The sequence below is a fragment of the Anabrus simplex genome, chromosome 9 (genome assembly GCF_040414725.1).
Source record: "Anabrus simplex isolate iqAnaSimp1 chromosome 9, ASM4041472v1, whole genome shotgun sequence".
NCBI classification, from domain to species: Eukaryota; Metazoa; Arthropoda; class Insecta; order Orthoptera; family Tettigoniidae; genus Anabrus; species Anabrus simplex.
Genome location: NC_090273.1, coordinates 135,750,892 through 135,771,157, shown reverse-complemented (window position 1 = coordinate 135,771,157; position 20,266 = coordinate 135,750,892). Strand labels below are relative to the sequence as shown.

General features: G+C 43.2%; 1 protein-coding gene across 1 annotated transcript in view; it reads left to right on the top strand.

Moving 5' to 3' along the window:
- The first annotated feature begins 829 nt into the window (after positions 1 to 829).
- The window catches only part of LOC136881079 (protein phosphatase 1 regulatory subunit 14B), a 630,712-nt gene continuing 611,275 nt past the window's right edge, over positions 830 to 20,266 (top strand). The window contains exon 1 of the mRNA XM_067153697.2: positions 830 to 1,036. Coding sequence (XP_067009798.1) covers positions 923 to 1,036 — 114 coding nt within the window. The 5' untranslated portion in view covers positions 830 to 922. The remainder of the gene's footprint in view (positions 1,037 to 20,266) is intronic.

Below are 20,266 nucleotides of genomic sequence, written 5' to 3'. Positions count from 1 at the left end.
TTCCCTATCCCATCGTCGCCATAAGACCTATCTGTGTCGGTGCGACGTAAAACAACTAGCAAAAAAAGAAAAAAAGTAACAACATCTAGAGGTATCGATTAAGACGGTGATTCAGAATATGACAACTATTCTTTAGAACTCTGGTTACTATCGCATCTCTTACGGAAGTTGGAAAGTTATATTTTTTAGAAACTTCTTAAAAAAGTGAGGTATAGCAAGCACCTCGTGCTCCCATCAGGAGACCTGTTACTCGTACATCAATTTATTCACTTTACCAGCCGTCTCTATGGATCAGTAGTAGGGTGTTGGCCTCCGGATACCAATATAGCGGGTTCAAACGCAGCAGAGGTAGTCGGATAAAAGTCCATTCGACACTACATGCCACACGATGTCAGCATGTAAAAGTTACCTGTTGACACGTGCCGACCCCTATAAATTGGGAAAAGGCCAGGAAGGAGCAGCATTAACAGATGGCTCAAACAACAACAAGTGCCTGATCATGCGAGAATTTTACGTACGAATAGAAGAATTCATTGTTCCGATGAGGTCATGCTGTGTTATAGCTGAAATGAAACTAACGGATCTTTCCAGTCAAGTTATCGATAGGCGAAAAGCAACTCACAACACAACATTAGAGGCTTACGGTAAACATTGACTGAAGCCTCTGGTATCGCAAAGAGTCTTCTCCATTGGTTGTCTCCACTTCTTCGCGATTGGTTACAGGTGAAGTGGAAGCAGCAGGTTTTCTTCTGCAGTGACGTCACGCCAACAGCTGAGGAGAGCGCAAAGACCTCTTGCTGTAGTTGTAAACAGACGGCCGGTGTAGACACTTGGGGCGGCGATACCGTATCGTACAGTGAGCCATCTGACTAGTGTATCCTTGTGGAGTGATTCAGTGCTGTTAGTATTAATTTTGTTATTAATGAGTGCCGACGCTTTTTACGTCATGACATCCAAACTGCGACGCCCCCCGCTCTTCACCTACAATGACGGCAACCTGTGTCTCAGTTCGTATCCACAATATACAGCTTGTAAGGTAAGTCGGAAGTTGAAGATTGTTTGCGCTGGTAGGCCAGTGTTTCTTACTGAGTTCTGTTTCCAGTTTTCCTTTTTTCTTCCTCCAAAATTTCAGAAGGAGGAAGGCGGAAACAAAACAAGAACATGGCTGAAATGAAATGCAATAGAGTACTTATAGTCATCATTGTCGGGCTGAGTGGCTCAGGCGGTTGATGCGCTGGCCTTCTGACCGTAAATTGGCAGGTTCGATGGTGGTATTTGAAGGAGTCGGTAGATTTACTGGCAGGTAAAAGAAATCCCGCGGGACTACATTCCGGTTCCTCGGGGTCTCCGAAAATCGTAAAAGTAGTTAATGGGACGCAAAGCATATATCATGACTATTATATTCATCATCATTATCACAATCATCTTCTTCGGTGCAACCATATTTGTCTTCTTTCTCATATTTGCTTCGGTTCTTGAGAGTTTCTTGCACTGTTTAATTTTCTGGCTGAAGGGTCAGTGTAGTGGCTTTTTGTTCAGAGGTCTCCGGGTTCGATTCCCGGCCGGGTCGAGAGATTTTAAAGGGTTAATTTTATTCGTTCTCGGACTGGGTGTTTGTGTTGTCCCTAACATCTCTGCAATTCATACACCACACACAGCTCTATCCTCCATCATAGTAACAACCAATCAATTTCCAATACCTCATCGCATGGTCTGCTTTACAAACGCTACAGCAAGCTAGCAATAGATATATCATTCTTGCTCTCTATTATGAGTGTTATTCTTCCATTATAATTTCTCTTGGTATCTCTGTTTTTCTTCAATTTGCTTTACGTCACACCGTTACTGATAGGTCCTTTGGCAGCGATGAGATGGGGAAGGGCTAGGAGTGGGAAGGAAGCGACCATGACCTTAATTAGGGTACATTGCCAGCATTTTCCTGGTGTGAAAATGGGAAGCCATGGAAAACCGTCTTCAGGCTTGCCGACGGTAGGATTCGAACCCATCATGTCCCTATTGCAAGCTCACAGCTCTGCGAACCTAACCGCACGGCCATCTTGCTCTGCATCTCTGTTTTTAATTTCCAAGGTCTTGCCTTTCAATTATATTTGTGATAAAGGCACAGTGCCTTAGCAAATGTCTAAAAGGCGATGTCTTCTTTTTCTGAGTTGAAGTTATTGCTTTCTGTGACTACGTTTAGGACGTATTGGTTAGTTTTTCTTTCTGTCCAAGAAGTTTTGGTCATTATTCTCCAAATTCACATCTCCATTGCCTCCAGATGGTCTTACTTTGACAACGTCCAGTTCTCGTATCCGTATAGAAGCACAATGCAGATGAAAGTCTTAACAAATTACTTTTGTGTTTCATAATATAAATATATGATTGAGGTTGTGTACCACTACATTAACACACACCTTATTCTTCTTCTTCTTCTTCTTCTTTACATAGTAGCCTACCGCTCGGTCCAAAATTCTTTTGACGGTATATTAGGCCAACCGATACCGCGGTGTAGGGGTACCGTTCCTGCCTCTTAACAGAAGGCCCCAGATTCGATTCCCAGCCAGGTCAGGAGTTTTATGGATCTGAGGGCTGGTGTGATGTCCACTCAGGCTATGTGATTACAGTTGAGGAGCTATCTGACAGTGAGATAGCGGCCCCGCCAAGAATAACGGCCGAGAGCATTCGTCGTGCTGACCACACAACATCTCGTATTCTGAAGGCCTTCGGGCTGAGCAGCGCTTGCATCGTAGGCCATGCCCCCTTCGGGGCAGTTGCGCCATGGCGTTTGATTTATATTAGGCCGCGCCATGTTCAGAACATTGCAGTGCGCTACGGTTTTGGGCGTCGTCCTATTTCTTGACTAATTCTGCCCATGCAGTTGAAATATATTTCGACGGATATTATCGCAATTGGGATCGTAAGCATTATTCTCCGCAAGTTTCCTTAGTTCTGAATTGTCTGCGATTTCTTTTTTCTGCCCAGCATCAAAGGTCTTTATAAAATAATAAACATGTTTTATATTGATTATATATTTGCCGGTACGTATAGACTTTTCAATCTTCCACTGCTCTTTTTCTTCCTTGCCCTGGTGGGCTCACTGATGTGAACTGTATCGTTCTACGGCCGGATGCCCTTCTAGCACAAACCTATGTGGAGGGATTTTTTTGCAACTTGTTTAAGTCACACTAACACATCGAAGGTTGTCGGCGACGGAAGGATGGGAAAAGGATGGGACTGGGAAGATGGTGACCATGGCCTTAATTAAGGTACAGCACCAGCATTTGCCTGGTGTGAAAATGGGGAAACTGCGGAAAACCATCTTCAGTGGGATTCGAACCCACTATCTCCCGGATGCAAGCTCACAACCGCGCGCCCCTAAGCGCACGGTCAACTCGCCCGGTATGACCTTAATTAACGTCGAGTTCCAGCAGGGATTTGTTCAATATTGTGTGTGTCTGTGATGGCGATAGTGCGATGTACGTATTAATAAGAACAGTAACACACAGCATCCGACCCAGAGGCGGTTAAAATCACCATCCAGGCCTGAAATCGAACCCGAGAGTGGGAACGACAGTACTCTGTCGCTTTCTCGTCTTCTGAACCCAAACACATGTCTATGATTCTACGCTTTTACGTGTAGTGGAGAAACTATTGCTGGAGTAACCTATTGTGTTTTGGGATCTTTATCTACCTATAAATTCCAACTGGTGCTTTCAAAGACTCCAGGTGCTTTATGTATATGCAATCTAAGCATCAGTTTCCACCGTTACTCGTGTAGATGTTTATTGTGTTCGAGTTGTAAATCTTAGATAACGTATACTGTTTACAACATTTAAAATACATAGCAGGATTTTTATTTTGTGCATTGTCAGAATGTTGGTTTGTTGCTGAATACAGATAGATGCACAGGAGTGTCCGAGGACGGAACCAAACCAGAACGTAACACGTTGGCCTAGAATATCGCCGAAACCTAAGTAAGAGCAAGTGCCGAGTGAGAAAGGAGTTTTCTCTCTCGCTCTCTCTCTCTCTCTCTCTCTCAATGGTATTTCTTTACAGTTTACAGAGATGCCGACATTCTGGAATTGTGACTCCCATAAGTTAGCTTGAGTGTCAGTAAATCTACTGATAGGAGTCCGACTCGTTGGCTGAATGGTCAGTGTACTCGCCTTCGGTTCAGAGGGTACCGGGTTCGATTCCCGGCTGGGTTGGGGATTTTAACCTTAATTGGTTAATTCCAATGGCTCGGGGGCTGTGTGTATGTGGCGTATTCAACGTTAGAAATCATCCTAGGTAGGGCCCTCATCTTCAGACATGCAGGTCGCCTAATAGGCCGTCTACTAGGAAAAGACCTGCACCAGGCCTCTTCGGAGACCATACGCCATTATTATTATTATTATTATTATTATTATTATTATTATTATTATTATTATTATTATTATTATTATTATTATTATACTGATAGGAGTTTGGCGTATATAAGCACCTTGAAATACCACCGGACTGAGCTTGGATCCAGTCTACCGACTAGTGCTCAGTAAGCCAGCGCTCTACTCTTGAGCAGCTCAGCCGGTATTCTTCTTCTTATTATTCTTGTACAGTCTTCATTGAAGTTTGGCGATTATCTTCGTAATTTTTACTTTAGAACTTGCTACGCGAAAAACTGAATCAGAACTTACGTCATACCAACTCCTCAAGTTCAGTATTCATGAAGCGTTCCATCTTTCCCTGTCACACTAAATGTTGGATCTTGCTCACGTGTCGAAGAATTTTGGTTTTTTATATCTAATTTATATCCCAGTATAAAATACAAAACTGCTCAAAGTATATGAAGAAGTAATCTAATACGTCAACTGAAGGTTTCGGACATTGTAGCCCCAGGTTCATGTAGTCATCGATAGGAAATCCAACAAAGGTGCCATTATCGTTCCAACAGATTGATTTGGGCGAGACGAAAAGCGATCTAAGGAGGTGACACAGAAAAGAAGCACTATGAGCCTTGCGTTCATACCTTGGGACACAAGTATAAAATTAATAAGCGGGAAGTTATAGGCATGTTGTTTGGTGCGCGGGGAACAACCACACACTTCTCCGTGACTCCCTACCACTGTTCTGCAAGAAATATCAACTGCGATCTTGAGAGATTTACTCCAAATTGTGCAAAATCATCTTTCAAACGTAAAAGTAATTTGAATGTGGATTTCCATTTTTAGAATTCATCGGGGCATCTGCCCGAAACTAATGAATACTGCAACCTTTTAAAAATTCAAATGAAAATTAATTAAATCTACTTTAATTTATCATTTTTCTTATGGATTAATTAGTAGGCTCAACCTTTTGTGGTTTCCCTCGTGTTAGGGCGGCTCTCGCAATTCCTCATTCTTTCTGTAACTTTCCCTCGTAAACCCACTTGTGAAAGACTTCCAGTTTCAAGTTACAAATTATTTTTCGTCCCGTATTGACATTGATTCAACTAATTAAGGCTAAAGGAAGAATCCCACCTTCCAATACTTCATCATCATCTGTTTACCCTCCAGGTTCGGCTTTTCCCTCGGACTCAGCGAGGGATCCCACCTCTACCGCCTCAAGGGCAGTGTCCTGGAGCTTCAGACTCTTGGTCGGGTGATACAACTGGGGATAATGACCAGTACCTCGCCCAGGCGGCCTCACCTGCTATGCTGAACAGGGGCCTTGTGGAGGGATGGGAAGATTGGAAGTGATAGACAAGGAAGAGGGAAGTAAGCGGCCGTGGCCTTAAGTTAGGTAACATCCCGGCATTCGCCTGGAGGAGAAGTGAGAAACCACGGAAAACCACTTCGAGGATGGCTGAGGTGGGAATCGAACCCACCTCTACTCATTTGACCTCCCGAGGCTGAGTGGACCCCGTTCCAGCCCTCGTACCACTTTTCAAATTTTGTGGCAGAGCCGGGAATCGAACCCGGACCTCCGGGGGTGGCAGCTAATCACGCTAACCACTACACCACAGAGGCGGCCCCTTCCAATACTTATTGTTTTTAATAGCTAGTTTATGTGATTACAAACATACTCCCACCTTAAAGTCTAGTTGATTGACTAAAAGAATAGTACATGTTTAGTTCCTCTGGTCTGGAATATCTTCAGCTAAAAATATGTAGTAAGATACGAAATTTGGCACATATAGATAAAAAACACTTAAGATGGTGGTGATGAGGTTAAAAATGCTCCCACCGAGCTCGATAGCTGCAGTCGCTTAAGTGCGGCCAGTATCCAGTATTCGGGAGATAGTAGGTTCGAACCCCACTGTCGGCAGCCCTGAAAATGGTTTTCCGTAGTTTCCCATTTTCACACCAGGCAAATGCTGGGGCTGTACCTTAATTAAGGCCACGGCCGCTTCCTTCCCACTCCCAGCCCTTCCCTGTCCCATCGTCGCCATAAGACCTATCTGTGTCGGCGCGACGTAAAGCAACTAGCAAAAAAAAAAAAAAAAAAAAAAAATGTTCCTACATATTAAGTTAAAAAAACACTGAGTAAGTCGATATTCAAGTTCGTAATAAAGTCTGCGTACATGAGTGATCATAAGAGGTGATCTTTTTTCTTCAAAATACTGGAAATGTTAGCGGCTGCCTGGCCGAGGCGATAAAGGCGTGCTCGGTTCACCCGGAAGGACGTGGATTCGATTCCCCGTCAGGAAGTCGAAAAAAATTTAAGAAACGAGATTTCCACTTCCGGAGGTGCACATTGCCTTGAGGTTCACTCAGCCTGCACCAAAAATGAGTACCAGGATAATTCCTGGGGGCAAAGGTGGCCGGGCGTAGAGGTAGCCACTCTACTCCATGAAGTGCCGAGGTTACGGATAGTGGAAGCCTTTACCTTCCACCACTCCAGGGGCCTTCATGGCCTGTATGGAGATGACTTTGCTTTTACTGGAAATGTTGCTATTGGTGTTCCATATAAATTCTAAACAACTTAATGTTGACAGTGGACTTAACATTTTAAAATACAATGACCGGGAAAACTCCTTAAAAAGAACGGAAGTTGAAGTTAATTTTTGAGTAAAAAGTTCTTGATGCGGTGTAAGGAGTCTGTAATAGACAAGAAGCTTTAAAGAGGAAAGAAAACCTTATGGATATACGGTGGTACGGTATCGAAAAGCACTCAAGATTCGTACCTCCTGGCCGGTCCCGCTTTGCTTGCTTCTCTCGTATATCGACTTACTGAATTTTTAAAACTTAATATGAAGGATCATCATAAGTGCTTCTTATCTATATGTGCCAAATTTCATATCTTACTATATATTTTTAGCTGAATATGTTCCAGACCAGAGAAACTTCTTTTTTTGCTAGTTGCTCTACGTCGCACCGACACAGATAGGTCTTATGGCGACGATGGGACAGGAAAGGCCTAGGAATGGGAAGGAAGCGGCCGTGGCCTTAATTAAGGTACAGCCCCAGCATTTTCCTGGGGTGAAAATGGGAAACCACGGAAAACCATTTTCAGGGCTGCCGACAGTGGGATTCGAACCCACTATTTCCCGGATGCGAGCTCACAGTCGGGCGTTCCAAACCGCACGGCCAACTTGCCCGGTACCAGAGAAAATAAACACGTACTACTCTTTTAGTCAATCAACTAGACTTAAGCTGAAGTATGTCTGTAATCACAAAAACTAGCTATTAAAAATACAACAAGTATTGTAAGGTAGGATTCTTCCTTTAACCTTTACCTTAATTGACTTCCAGTCTGAATGCACGTGATTTTGAGGTAAAGTCCAGCCCTCCATTCCATATAGCAATGTAGCCCTTCCTATTCGTAGTATCAGGTTTAGAGGGTTGTTAACAAAGAAGCCTATCGTCGCTGCCGGGTCAAAACCTCTTATGTGAAATATTTTAATTTAGAACTTTGGCCGGTAAGGTTCTGTCATCTAAGGTGCGTCCAACTCCTTGGCTGAATGGTCAGCGTACTGGCCTTCACTTCAGAGGGTCCCGGCTTCGATTCCCGGCCGGCTCGGGGATTTTCACCTTCATTGGTTAATTCCAGTGGGTCGGGGGCTGGGTTTTTGTGCTGTCCCCAGCATTCCTGCAACTCACACACCATACATAACACTATCCTCCACCGCAATAACACGCAGTTACCCATATATGGCAGATGCCGTCCACCCTCATTGGAGGGTCTGCCTTACAAGAGCTACACCCGGCTAAAAATAGCCACACGAAATTAAAAATCTAAACTGTAATATTGTGTGAATGTTGTCAAGGCATTCTTGCTCTTCATAATGTATGTGCTGCGGGTCAGTATATCTCCAAAAATATTATATAGGAGGTTTTGTCCCTGCAACGACGCTATTTAGTTTTATGGAGCTGCGTCGTGCTTGTTCTATTCTACTCTTGGTTGTATTCCCATTCTTCGTTTAAACTTGTAGTGATTAACGCATTCAATCTTGATTGTTTTATGGGAGCCAATTAGTTGCCAAAAAACAAGTTTTCGAGATTAATAGACGCCGCTATCAGGTGTGTGCATCATAATGCCAACAGGAAGGAGTGGATGCCGAAACAGAGAACGCTTACATTCCGACGGCCCTCTTCTTTAGAGATAAATACCATGTACAGCAGTTAGCAGTAACCAGACTGATGCTAGGAGCAGAACCTGATTTCTTCATGAAATTCTACTACTAGAAGCAGTCCGACTGGTCGACAAACTTAATAGTAGACCTCGTAAGAGCAATTCAGTAGTAATTTCAAGAGCGCATCGCTCCAGCCATTAACACATAATACTTGGTTAATACTTTTAACAAACCATGTCTGTCTGTTAGGTCATCAGCCCGGAGGCTGGTTGGATCCTCAAATAGCACCACCAAAGGTTATGCGGTCATAAGGAAACCGCAAAAACCAATGGCAGCACCAAAATGAGGCGTACTAGGCAAGACGGGGAGTGAGGTAGTTTGCCATTAATTTCCTCACTGGGTCAGAAACTGTTATTGCAGTACGACTGACCCTATGAGCAACACCTTTCATAACACTCAGACGCACTAGTCGTGCTCTGAATGTCATTACTCAGCACCACCCATACCCCAGCAGCTTCCATATTGTCACAGCCATGGATGAGACTGGGACTTCGGTGGAAGCTACACTTTACTCTGGCCTGTGCCAAGAGATGGATATAAAAGTACTGTATCCATCAAGAAATGGCAGCAGGCAATAACAAACCATAATAACTTGAATCAGTAACTAATCGTGTGATTTGAATGTCAATAATAGTCTTAAATGGCTGCCTTGATACAGTTCACACTGTAGGATTGTGATAGTTGAGTGACATCGCCCCAAGATTCTAATTTTTGCAAGTAAGCTGCAAGCATCAACTGAAATACAGGATGCAAAAAGGGATATTTAACAAAAAATTGAGCAATACATTTTCTTTCATTAATCGGTAGCTTGGAATTCGAGCCCATCATTTCCCGAATGCAAGCTTACAGCCATGCGAACAAAATCGCGCAGTATAATCGCTCGGTTTATAGGTGTATCGATATCTATACTGAAGGCTAAAGCGTGTTTATAGCAATCTGAAACTGAAATAAGTCTGTTTACTTGATTACATGAATAGAGCCTCCGTGGCTCACGCGGCAGCGCGCCGATCTCTCACCGCTGGGTTGCGTGGTTCACATCTCAGTCACACCTTGTGAGAATTGTGCTGGACAAAGCGGAGGCGGGACAAGTTTTTCTCCGGTTTTCCCTGTCATCCTTCATTCCGGAAACACTCACTAATATTATTTAATTTCATCTCTTAGTCATTAACCATTGCTCCAGAGGAGTGCGACAGGCTTCGGCAGCCGGCACAATTCCTGTCCTCGCCGCTAGATAGGGCTTCATTCATTGCACTCCTGACCCAGTCCAGTGACTGGAAACAAGCTGTTGATTTTCATTTTCATATAGTTACATTATTATATTTCGTCGAGATGTATTCTGTTCCGTAGCCTTCTGTTCAAAATGATCTGAGACAAGCTCAAAGAAGAGAACAGAAAATCAAATACTTTAATTACGTATATAAGAGTTAATAAATAATGTATAATATTCACGCTTGTTGCAAATTTTAAAATAATTTGTCCGTTCACGTCGCAGGGAATTGATGTTACTTCTCAACCACAATTTCTGGAAAAAGTCACAATACTATACAGAAAGGAAATACGTACTAAGTTATATGATCCACCTGTAAGTCTTTTTACCATTCAGGTCTTTTTTATTAGGTACTTTGTACACTAGAAATAAGTTAAGCACGAATATCTTGAAGATTTTATCTCTCGTGAAATGTGCCCTGTATGTCCCTCGACCTGTTGCTATTTTTTGACGGACGCAGTAATTTTGTATCCGTCTCTTGCCACAGACAAGTGTAAGATGCAGCTTCCACGGAAATCTCAGTCTAATTTATGACTGGTGCTGAGTAATAACTAAGGCAAGGATTTCGTCATTAATGCCTTTTTATCCTCAACCCAAAATTGTAGGCTCATAAGTGTAAAATCTGTTTCCGTCGGTTTGTGAAGGAAATACATGGGTTTTATAGTGCCAATGAAGATTTTTGCATGATAAGTGCCTAAAACGACAATTATTACGTTTTTAAATCGTATTTTCCCAACCATCTCCATTTTGTTAGTTTTCTTTACCAGATAGCCGCTGAAAGCAGGCATTCTTTGCAGATATCTACCGAAGACAGGAAATAAATGTGATTATGGCACAACAGTGTTCTTTCTGTCCTCTGATTCTGCTTGGAGCGAGCTGGTCTTGAATCTAGACCCTGCATTGGTCAATTGTTGAGGAATGTGAAAACAGGTTTGTACCTTTAAAGGTGGTAAGGAATGGCAAAGACCCACCTTATTATAATAGATAAATAAAGAGACTAAGAAGGAGATGCAGATTGGAAAGAAATAGAGTTATAAATGGCTGTGGAAGTAATGAGAAATTGAACGAACTTACTAGGAAATTGAATCTAGCAAGGACGGCAGCAAAGGATAACATGATGGGAAGCATAATTGTCAGTCATACTAATATTAGTGAAAAATGGAAGAGTATGTATAGGTATTTTAAGGCAGAAACAGGTTCCAAGAAGGATATTCCAGGAATAATTAATGAACAAGGGGAGTGTGTATGTGAGAATCTTCAAAAGGCAGAAGTATTCAGTCAGCAGTATGCAAAGATTGTTGGTTACAAGGATAATGTCCAGATAAAGGAGGAGACTAATGCTAAAGAAGTATTAAAATTTACATATGATAACAATGACATTTACAATAAGATACAAAAGTTGAAACCTAGAAGAGCGGCTGGAATTGATAAGATTTCTGGGGATATACTAAAGACAATGGGTTGGGATATAGTACCATATCTGAAGTACTTATTTGATGGCGCAGTCTCTCCTGTAGGTCCGCTTTGCTTCCAGCCGTCGGTAAACCTCGTAACATCGCCGCGGGCATTTGTTCGATCTTCATTGCCGAGCCTTCAAGTGTCCTGTTCAGTCATGTCGCGGTCGCCAATTTATCGTTCTGCGATGCGATTTTATTTGACGTAAATAAATATCACACGAGAACACGTTCACTAGAAAAGCGGCTGGAATTGATAAGATTTCTGGGGATATACTAAAGACAATGGGTTGGGATATACACTGACTGACAGAGCAAATGCAACACCAAGGAGGAGTGGTTCGAAAGGGATGAAAGTTGGGGAAAAAACAGAGTCGGCACGGAAGAATAACTGATGTTTATTTCAAACCGATATGCAGGTTACACAATGCGCACGGCATCGACTCAGTAGAATGTAGGACCGCCGCGAGCGGCGATGCACGCAGAAACACGTCGAGGTACAGAGTCAATAAGAGTGCGGATGGTGTCCTGAGGGATGGTTCTCCATTCTCTGTCAACCGTTTGCCACAGTTGGTCGTCCGTACGAGGCTGGGGCAGAGTTTGCAAACGGCGTCCAATGAGATCCCACACGTGTTCGATTGGTGAGAGATCCGGAGAGTACGCTGGCCACGGAAGCATCTGTACACCTCGTAGAGCCTGTTGGGAGATGCGAGCAGTGTGTGGGCGGGCATTATCCTGCTGAAACAGAGCATTGGGCAGCCCCTGAAGGTACGGGAGTGCCACCGGCCGCAGCACATGCTGCACGTAGCGGTGGGCATTTAACGTGCCTTGAATACGCACTAGAGGTGACGTGGAATCATACGCAATAGCGCCCCAAACCATGATGCCGCGTTGTCTAGCGGTAGGGCGCTCCACAGTTACTGCCGGATTTAACCTTTCTCCACGCCGACGCCACACTCGTCTGCGGTGACTATCACTGACAGAACAGAAGCGTGACTCATCGGAGAACACGACGTTCCGCCATTCCCTCATCCAAGTCGCTCTAGCCCGGCACCATGCCAGGCGTGCACGTCTATGCTGTGGAGTCAATGGTAGTCTTCTGAGCGGACGCCGGGAGTGCAGGCCTCCTTCAACCAATCGACGGGAAATTGTTCTGGTCGATATTGGAACAGCCAGGGTGTCTTGCACATGCTGAAGAATGGCGGTTGACGTGGCGTGCGGGGCTGCCACCGCTTGGCGGCGGATGCGCCGATCCTCGTGTGCTGACGTCACTCGGGCTGCGCCTGGATCCCTCGCACGTGCCACATGTCCCTGCGCCAACCATCTTCGCCACAGGCGCTGCACCGTGGACACATCCCTATGGGTATCGGCTGCGATTTGACGAAGCGACCAACCTGCCCTTCTCAGCCCGATCACCATACCCCTCGTAAAGTCGTCTGTCTGCTGGAAATGTCTCCGTTGACGGCGGCCTGGCATTCTTAGCTATACACGTGTCCTGTGGCACACGCCAACACGTTCTACAATGACTGTCGGCTGAGAAATCACGGTACGAAGTGGGCCATTCGCCAACGCCGTGTACCATTTATCGTTCGCTACGTGCGCAGCACAGCGGCGCATTTCACATCATGAGCATACCTCAGTGACGTCAGTCTACCCTGCAATTGGCATAAAGTTCTGACCACTCCTTCTTGGTGTTGCATTTGCTCTGTCAGTCAGTGTAGTACCATATCTGAAGTACTTATTTGATTATTGTTTGGTTGAAGGAGCTATACCAAATGAATGGAGAGATGCTATAGTAGCCCTTGTGTATAAAGGAAAGGGTGATAGACATAAAGCTGAAAATTACAGGCCAGTAAGTTTGACATGCGTTGGATGTAAGCTTTGGGAAGGCATTCGTTCTGATTATATTAGACATGTTTGCGAAATTAATAACTGGTTTGATAGAAGGCAGTTCGGTTTTAGGAAAGATTATTCCACTGAAACTCAACTTGTAGGATTCCAGCAAGATATAGCTGATATCTTGGATTCAGGAGGTCAAATGGACTGTATCGCGATTTACCCGTCCAAAGCATTTGATAGGGTGGATCATGGGAGACTCCTGGCAAAAATGAGTGCAATTGGACTAGACAAAAGAGTGACTGAATGGGGTGCTATATTTCTAGAAAATAGATCTCAGAGAATTAGAGTAGGCGAAGCTTTATCTGACCTTGTAATAATTAAGAGGGGAATTCCTCAAGGCAGTATTATTGGACTTTTATGTTTTCTTATATATATATATGATATGAGTAAATAAGTGGAATCAGAGGTAAGGCTTTTTGCAGATGATGTTATTCTGTATAGAATAATAAATAAGTTACAAGATTGTGAGCAACTGCAACATGACCTTGATAATGTTGTGGGATTAATAGCAGTCAATGGTATGTTGATAAACGGGGTTAAAAGTCAAGTTGTGAGTTTCACAAATAGGAAAAGTCCTCTAAGTTTTAATTACTGCGTTGATGGGGTGAAAGTTCCTTTTGGGGATCATTGTAAGTAGTTAGGTGTTAATATAAGGAGGGATCTTCATTGGTGTAGTCACATCAATGGGATTGTAAATAAATGGTACAGATCTCTGCACATGGTTATGAGGGTGTTTAGGGGTTGTAGTAAGGATGTAAAGGAGAGGGCATATAAGTCTCTGGTAAGACCCCAACTAGAGTAGGGTTCCAGTGTATGGGACCCTCACCAGGATTACCTGATTCAAGAACTGGAAAAAATCCAAAGAAAAGCAGCTCGATTTGTTCTGGGTGATTTCCGACAAAAGAGTGGGCGTTACAAAAATGTTGCAATGTTTGGGTTGGGAAGAATTGAGAGAAAGAAGACGAGCTGCTCGACTAAGTGGTATGTTCCGAGCTATCAGTGGAGAGATTGCGTGGAATGACATTAGTAGACGAATAAGTTTGAGTGGTGTCTTTTAAAATAGGAAAGATCACAATATGAAGTTGGAATTCAAGAGGACAAATTGGGGCAAATATTCATTTATAGGAAGGGGAGTTAGGGACTGGAATAACTTACCAAGGGAGATGTTCAGTAAATTTCCAATTTTTTTAAAAATCATTTAAGAAAAGGCTAGGAAAACAACAGATAGGGAATCTGCCACCTGGGCGACTGTCCTAAATGCAGAATAGTATTGATTGAATTGAAAACCCCAAGATTTTCAGCGGTACATTTCTTCAAAGTTTGAATAGCTGCCTTCCAAAGTAAAGCAGGTGGAAGAGAGAGAATTACCTCTTGTGAAGAATGTTGGAATTATTCGTGAGGTGGAGGCGATCTTCAATCAATCAATCAATCAATCAATCAATCAATCAATCAATCAATCAATCAATCAATCAATCAATCAATCCGTCAGTCAGTCAGTCAGTCAGTCATTCAATCAATCAATACTATTCTGCATTTAGGGCAGTCGCGCAGGTGGCAGATTCCCTATCTGTTGTTCTAGCCATTTCTTAAACGATTGCAAAGAAATTGGGAATTTATTGAACATCTCCCTTGGTAAGTTATTCCACTCCCTAACTCCCCTTCCTACAAACGAATATTTGACCCAATTTCTCCTCTTTAATTCCAACTTTATCTTCATATTCTGATCTTCCCTACTTTTAAAGACACCACTCAGACTTATTCGTCTACTAATGTAATTCCGTGCCATCTCTCCACTGACAGTTCGGAACATACCACAGTCGAGCAGCTCGTCTACTTTCTCCCAAGTCTTCCCAGCCCAAACTTTGCAACATTTTTGTAACGCTACTCTTTTGTCGCAAATCACCCAGAACCATTGCTAACCTTAATGGAGCGATGAGAGATGATATTAGTGTAATGCAGCGGAATCCCGGCTGGAAGGATGCTTTGGCCATTGCTGTTGTTCTCGAAGAGTAAAACGTAGCACCTCCACCATGTTTCACCCCAGCAGAGCTTCTGTAGCTGCTCTCACATACTGACCCCTGACCTCATGTGAAGTGTAAAGGTCATTTTCTCAATTTAAAACTATATTAGCCAACAACAGGCAGAGTTTTATTCAAAATTTGGAACAATATCTGGTTGTCTATCAAGGTGAAATTCTTAGGGGAATTGTCTGAAGCTTTTGGTGTTAAAACAGAAGTCCGACAAGGAGATGGGTTGTCCCCTTTATTGTTTAATCTTGTTTTGGAAAAGGTGATTAGGACTTACGGAAATGAAGTTAAAGGAATAACCCTTGGCAGATTACGTGAAAACAAAATTAATTTACAGTGTTTGGCCTTTGCTGATGACTTAGCAGTGTTGTCCCATAACAGACAGGAAGCGATTGCATCAATTGAAGAACTCCATGAAGTTGCATCAAGAACAGGACTCCAGATCTTATATCAGAAAACTCACTACATGGAAGGATCTCTTTGGTAGCTAGATGGACAACCAATGAAAACCCAATATGGTAAAAATCCCTAGTATCTGAATTCAAATACCTGAGAGAAGTCATCCAACCTTCAGGACTCAATCGTAAAGCAAAGAAAGGGTCTGTAAACAACAAAGAGCATACAGATTCACTTGGAGCAGATATAATACAAAATCTCTATCCCTAAAAGAAAAATAGTCATTATAACACTGTAATCAAGCCTGCATCTCAAACATTGTTCATTGGCGGCATATTATTGATTAAAAATGTAGAAAAGCAAGAAAGAAAAATGTTTGGACCAGTCTGTACTGGGGGAATCAGGATGATGAGGGAATCTCATGACCTGTACAAACACTCAGAGAAAATCTCAGACACATTTAGGAAAATATGTTTGAAATTATATGGATATATTCTCAGAATGAATAATCAGAGAATGGCGAAGAGAATTCTGAACCTTGCCCTAACAATGAAAGTTTAAAAAAAAATGGCTGCTTGAAGTTGTCAAAGATCTTCAGGAAATAGGCATCACAGATGGCATTGTGTTAGACAGATCTAAGTTCAGAAAATTCGTCGACAGTCGCCGCTTTACACGCCATCCAAGCACTGCCACCAACAAAACCTGATCAGGAGATCGCAAGAAAAGCCACAGCGAGAAGATGAAGAGATTTTGGGAGAAGAAAGCGGCAACGACATGAGCTAAATTAGTTCAATCGCGCTCTTTAATTGGACATAACAAGAAAAGAAAGAAATAATAATAATAATAATAATAATAATAATAATAATAATTGGCGTAACACCTTTAGCTGAGAACGAAGTGACATGATTCACACATGCTGAGTAATTTTAAATGCTAAGTATATGGTATATTCGGGTTGGTTTTTCATCCCTATTTTTGCCTATTTAGTGCCTATTTTTGGGTATTTTTAGTGACTATATATAAATCCTCGCCCTAGGAATGACATTCAGAGCACGACTGGTGTTTCTCCATGTTAAGAAAGGCGCTACTCATAGGGTTACTCATGCTGCGATAGTACTTTCTGGCCCCTCTAGGAAAGCAAAAACAAACTATCTCACTCTTCATCTTGCGATCGCCCAACTTTAGTGGTGCATTTTGAGCATCCCACCAACCTGCACGCTGAAGACTTAACAGACGGACCGGCAATTTTTTGTGCGGGGTGGTTTACATTATTAAAACTTGCTTCAGCGAGAACATCTATTTACCGCGCTGCTATTCAGGGTGAAAGGGTGAAAGGCAGACCGAGAAGGGAGCTATGTATATCTACATGCAAATTTAAGGTGACCTAATAAACCTCCGTGCCTTTCACTTCATCGAGTTCTGACAAGTACACAGTGCGGGTGGGTAATGAACGTACAGTATATGTTACAAATGTGGTGAAATGATTACAGTTGAACTTCTCGAGCGAGAGATACTTGAGTAGTATTTATTGAGCAGCTGCATAAACGTACGTCATTATAAGTGATTGAAGACAGCTAGCTTTCTCTTTGTTGCTAGCTTCGATGTACCAACCACTAAAGTCAATCATTTTACGATTATAGACAGCGGCAGGAAACGATTTCTTAATCGGTGCACCAAGATGTCCCCTCACTGCACGTTAATACCTTTACAGGGTGGCCTTTAAACGGTTCCAATATTTATAGACGAGTTAGCACGCAACAAACGAAGGAGAAGAGGTCCTGAACATCTTCGGAGATATGGTCCACTACCACTACTATTATTGATCACGATGTTCCAATAATTTACGGAGACTCGTATGCAACAAAACCCGAAGGCCCCGGGTTCGATTCCCGGACAGGTCACGGATTTTACCTGGATATGAGGGCTGGTTCGACGTCCACTCAGTTTTTTCTAAGTAAATGATATTTGTTCGTGGCGTCGACCTATGAAGATCTTTCGCCACTACTTTCACCATTTGAGAGGAACCTGCGTGTAAGTGGAATTGCGGAAGTTTAAAGAGTAGAGTGTGAGGAAAGGAACGTTAAGGACGACACAAAGACCCAGTCCCCAGGCCAGGGATATTAATCAATTACAATTACCCCCCCCTTTTTTTTTTGCTAGTTGCTTTACGTCGCACCAACACAGATAGGTCTTATGGTAACGATGGGACAAGGAAGGGCTAGGAGTGGGAAAGAAGCGGCCGTGGCCTTAATTAAGGTACAGCCTGGTGTGAAAATGGGAAACCACGGAAAACCATATTCAGGGCTGCCGACAGTGGGGTTCGAACCTACTATATCCCGAATACTGGATACTGGCCGCAGTTAAGCGACTGCAGCTATCGAGCGTGGTTTAAAAACCCCTGACCCGGCCGGGAATCGAACCTGGGGCCACCGGGTGACAGGCTGAGACGTTGTCCCCTACACCGCGGGGCCGAACTCCACTCAGCTTACGTGATTAGAACTGAGAAGCTATCTGACGGTGAGATAGCCACCCCGGTCTAGAAAGCCAAGAATAATGGCCGAGAGGATTCGTCGTGCTGACCACATGGCACCTCGTAATCTGCAGGCCTTCGGGCTGAGCAGCGGTCGCTTGGTAGGCCAATGCTCTTCAGGAGTTTAGTGCCATGGGGTTAGGTTAGTAAGCATGCAACAAAAGATGGAAATACATTTCTAACTAAACATTGGTCGTAAACGAGTGCAAATGTGGCACGTGAATGATGGGGCACCAGCCAATTTTCGTCGTAGGGGTAGGCGACACCTAACGCGGGTGATTGGTCGGGGAGCATGATGTTATACGGTATAGAGTAGTAAATGAGGTTCAGGATTGTGAGCAACTGCAGGGAGACAAACAATATAGTGACATGGAGGGCAGACAATGGTATGAATGTAAATGGGATGGAAAGTCAAGCTGTAAGTTTCGCCAGGAGGAAAGTTTACCTCTCAAAACTGACGAGTTTCAAAACTCACGACTACAAACTGGTAGCTAAAGTAAACATTCTAATGAATCTCAAAATTCACGAATCCGGACCGCAGGAGGAATGAGATGTCCGGTGACTCACGCTTCCCTTACGACAGGCAGGGAATACTGTGGATGTTATTCTGCCTCCCCAACCCACAGGGGAAAAGTACGCTACTTTTTGCTACTTGCTTTACGTCGCACCGACACAGATAGGTCTTACGGCGACGATGAGACAAGGAAGGGCTAGGAGTGGGAAGGAAGCGGCCGTGGCCTTAATTAAGGTACAGCCTCAGCATTTGCCTGGTGTGAAAATGGGAAACCACGGAAAACCATCTACAGGGCTGCCGACAGTGGGGTTCGAACCTACTATCTCCCGAATACTGGATACTGGCCGCACTTAAGCGACTGCAGCTATCGAGCTCGGTAGGGCAAAAAATAATGGTTGGTGAATGAAAGAGACCGAGGTGTATTATTGTTATTAAAATATTTTGCTGTTGTCTTAAAACTAATATAATGTATTTTTTCCCTTTCATATAAATTTATTATAATGACGTGTGGCCTCCGGGCAGGTCTGGTGCAGGTCTGTAGAGTTCACGCCGTACAGGTGACCTGCACGTCTGTGAGGATGGGGCCCTACCTAAGATGAAGTCTAATGCTGAAGCGGCACGAACACCCAGTCCCCGAGCCATAGGAATTAACTAATGAAAGTTGAAATCTTCGACCAGACCGTAAATAGAACCCGGGACTCCCTGGACCCCTTAGACCAGCATGCTAACAACTTACGTATGCAGCCGGACGACATAAAATTAAAGTAGGTATAGTCTATTGCCCGCTGCTAGTTAAAATAAACTGTCTGTTGGTAGTGCTGGGGTTTAGTTCCATTATGCGGCGAGAAGGCGGCATTTACTTAAATAAGGAATTTTATTTAGAGATATTTAAGATCAAGACAGTTAATTCACTCATTTAGTTTCAACACTTGGAGATTCATTTGAAAAAAAAAAGCGTATTTCTCTTTTTCGTAAGAGTTCATCTATTCGCTTATTTTAATAGATTGTCTTCTCGACAAACTTGAACTGAAAAACATTATTCATGACGCATCCGATTATTCTGTGCGATGTAAGTGAATGATATTTGAAACTCATTCGATTATTTAAATTGGTTATTCATTCGATTATTAAAAGTATTCCTTTATCCCATCACTAATAGGGTGGACATTTATTCATTCGAAGAAGAACTGGCCATGCTCGTGAGTTTTGAGAGGACACGAGGAGGAAACGTTCTCTCAGTTTTAATTATTGCGTTGATGGGTTGTCAGTACCTCATGGGGAACAATGTAAGTACCTAGGTGTTAATATAAGGAATGGTCTTCATTGAGATAATCATATTAACGAGAAGTCGCGGCTGCTTGTTGGTACGGCACGAGTAACAGATGCTACACTAAGCTAGAAACATGTAAGAGATGTGTGTTGATTATTAAACTATTCATTGAGAAGTAGTTACGGTAAATGTGTAACTATAGCGCTACTAATTTGAAACTTCACAGCGGCACCTTAGTTCACAAGAATCACCGCGGATGGAACCGATGTTTATTGTCAGGCCTTGAGACTTGACAATAGCGCATGTGCAGCAGTCC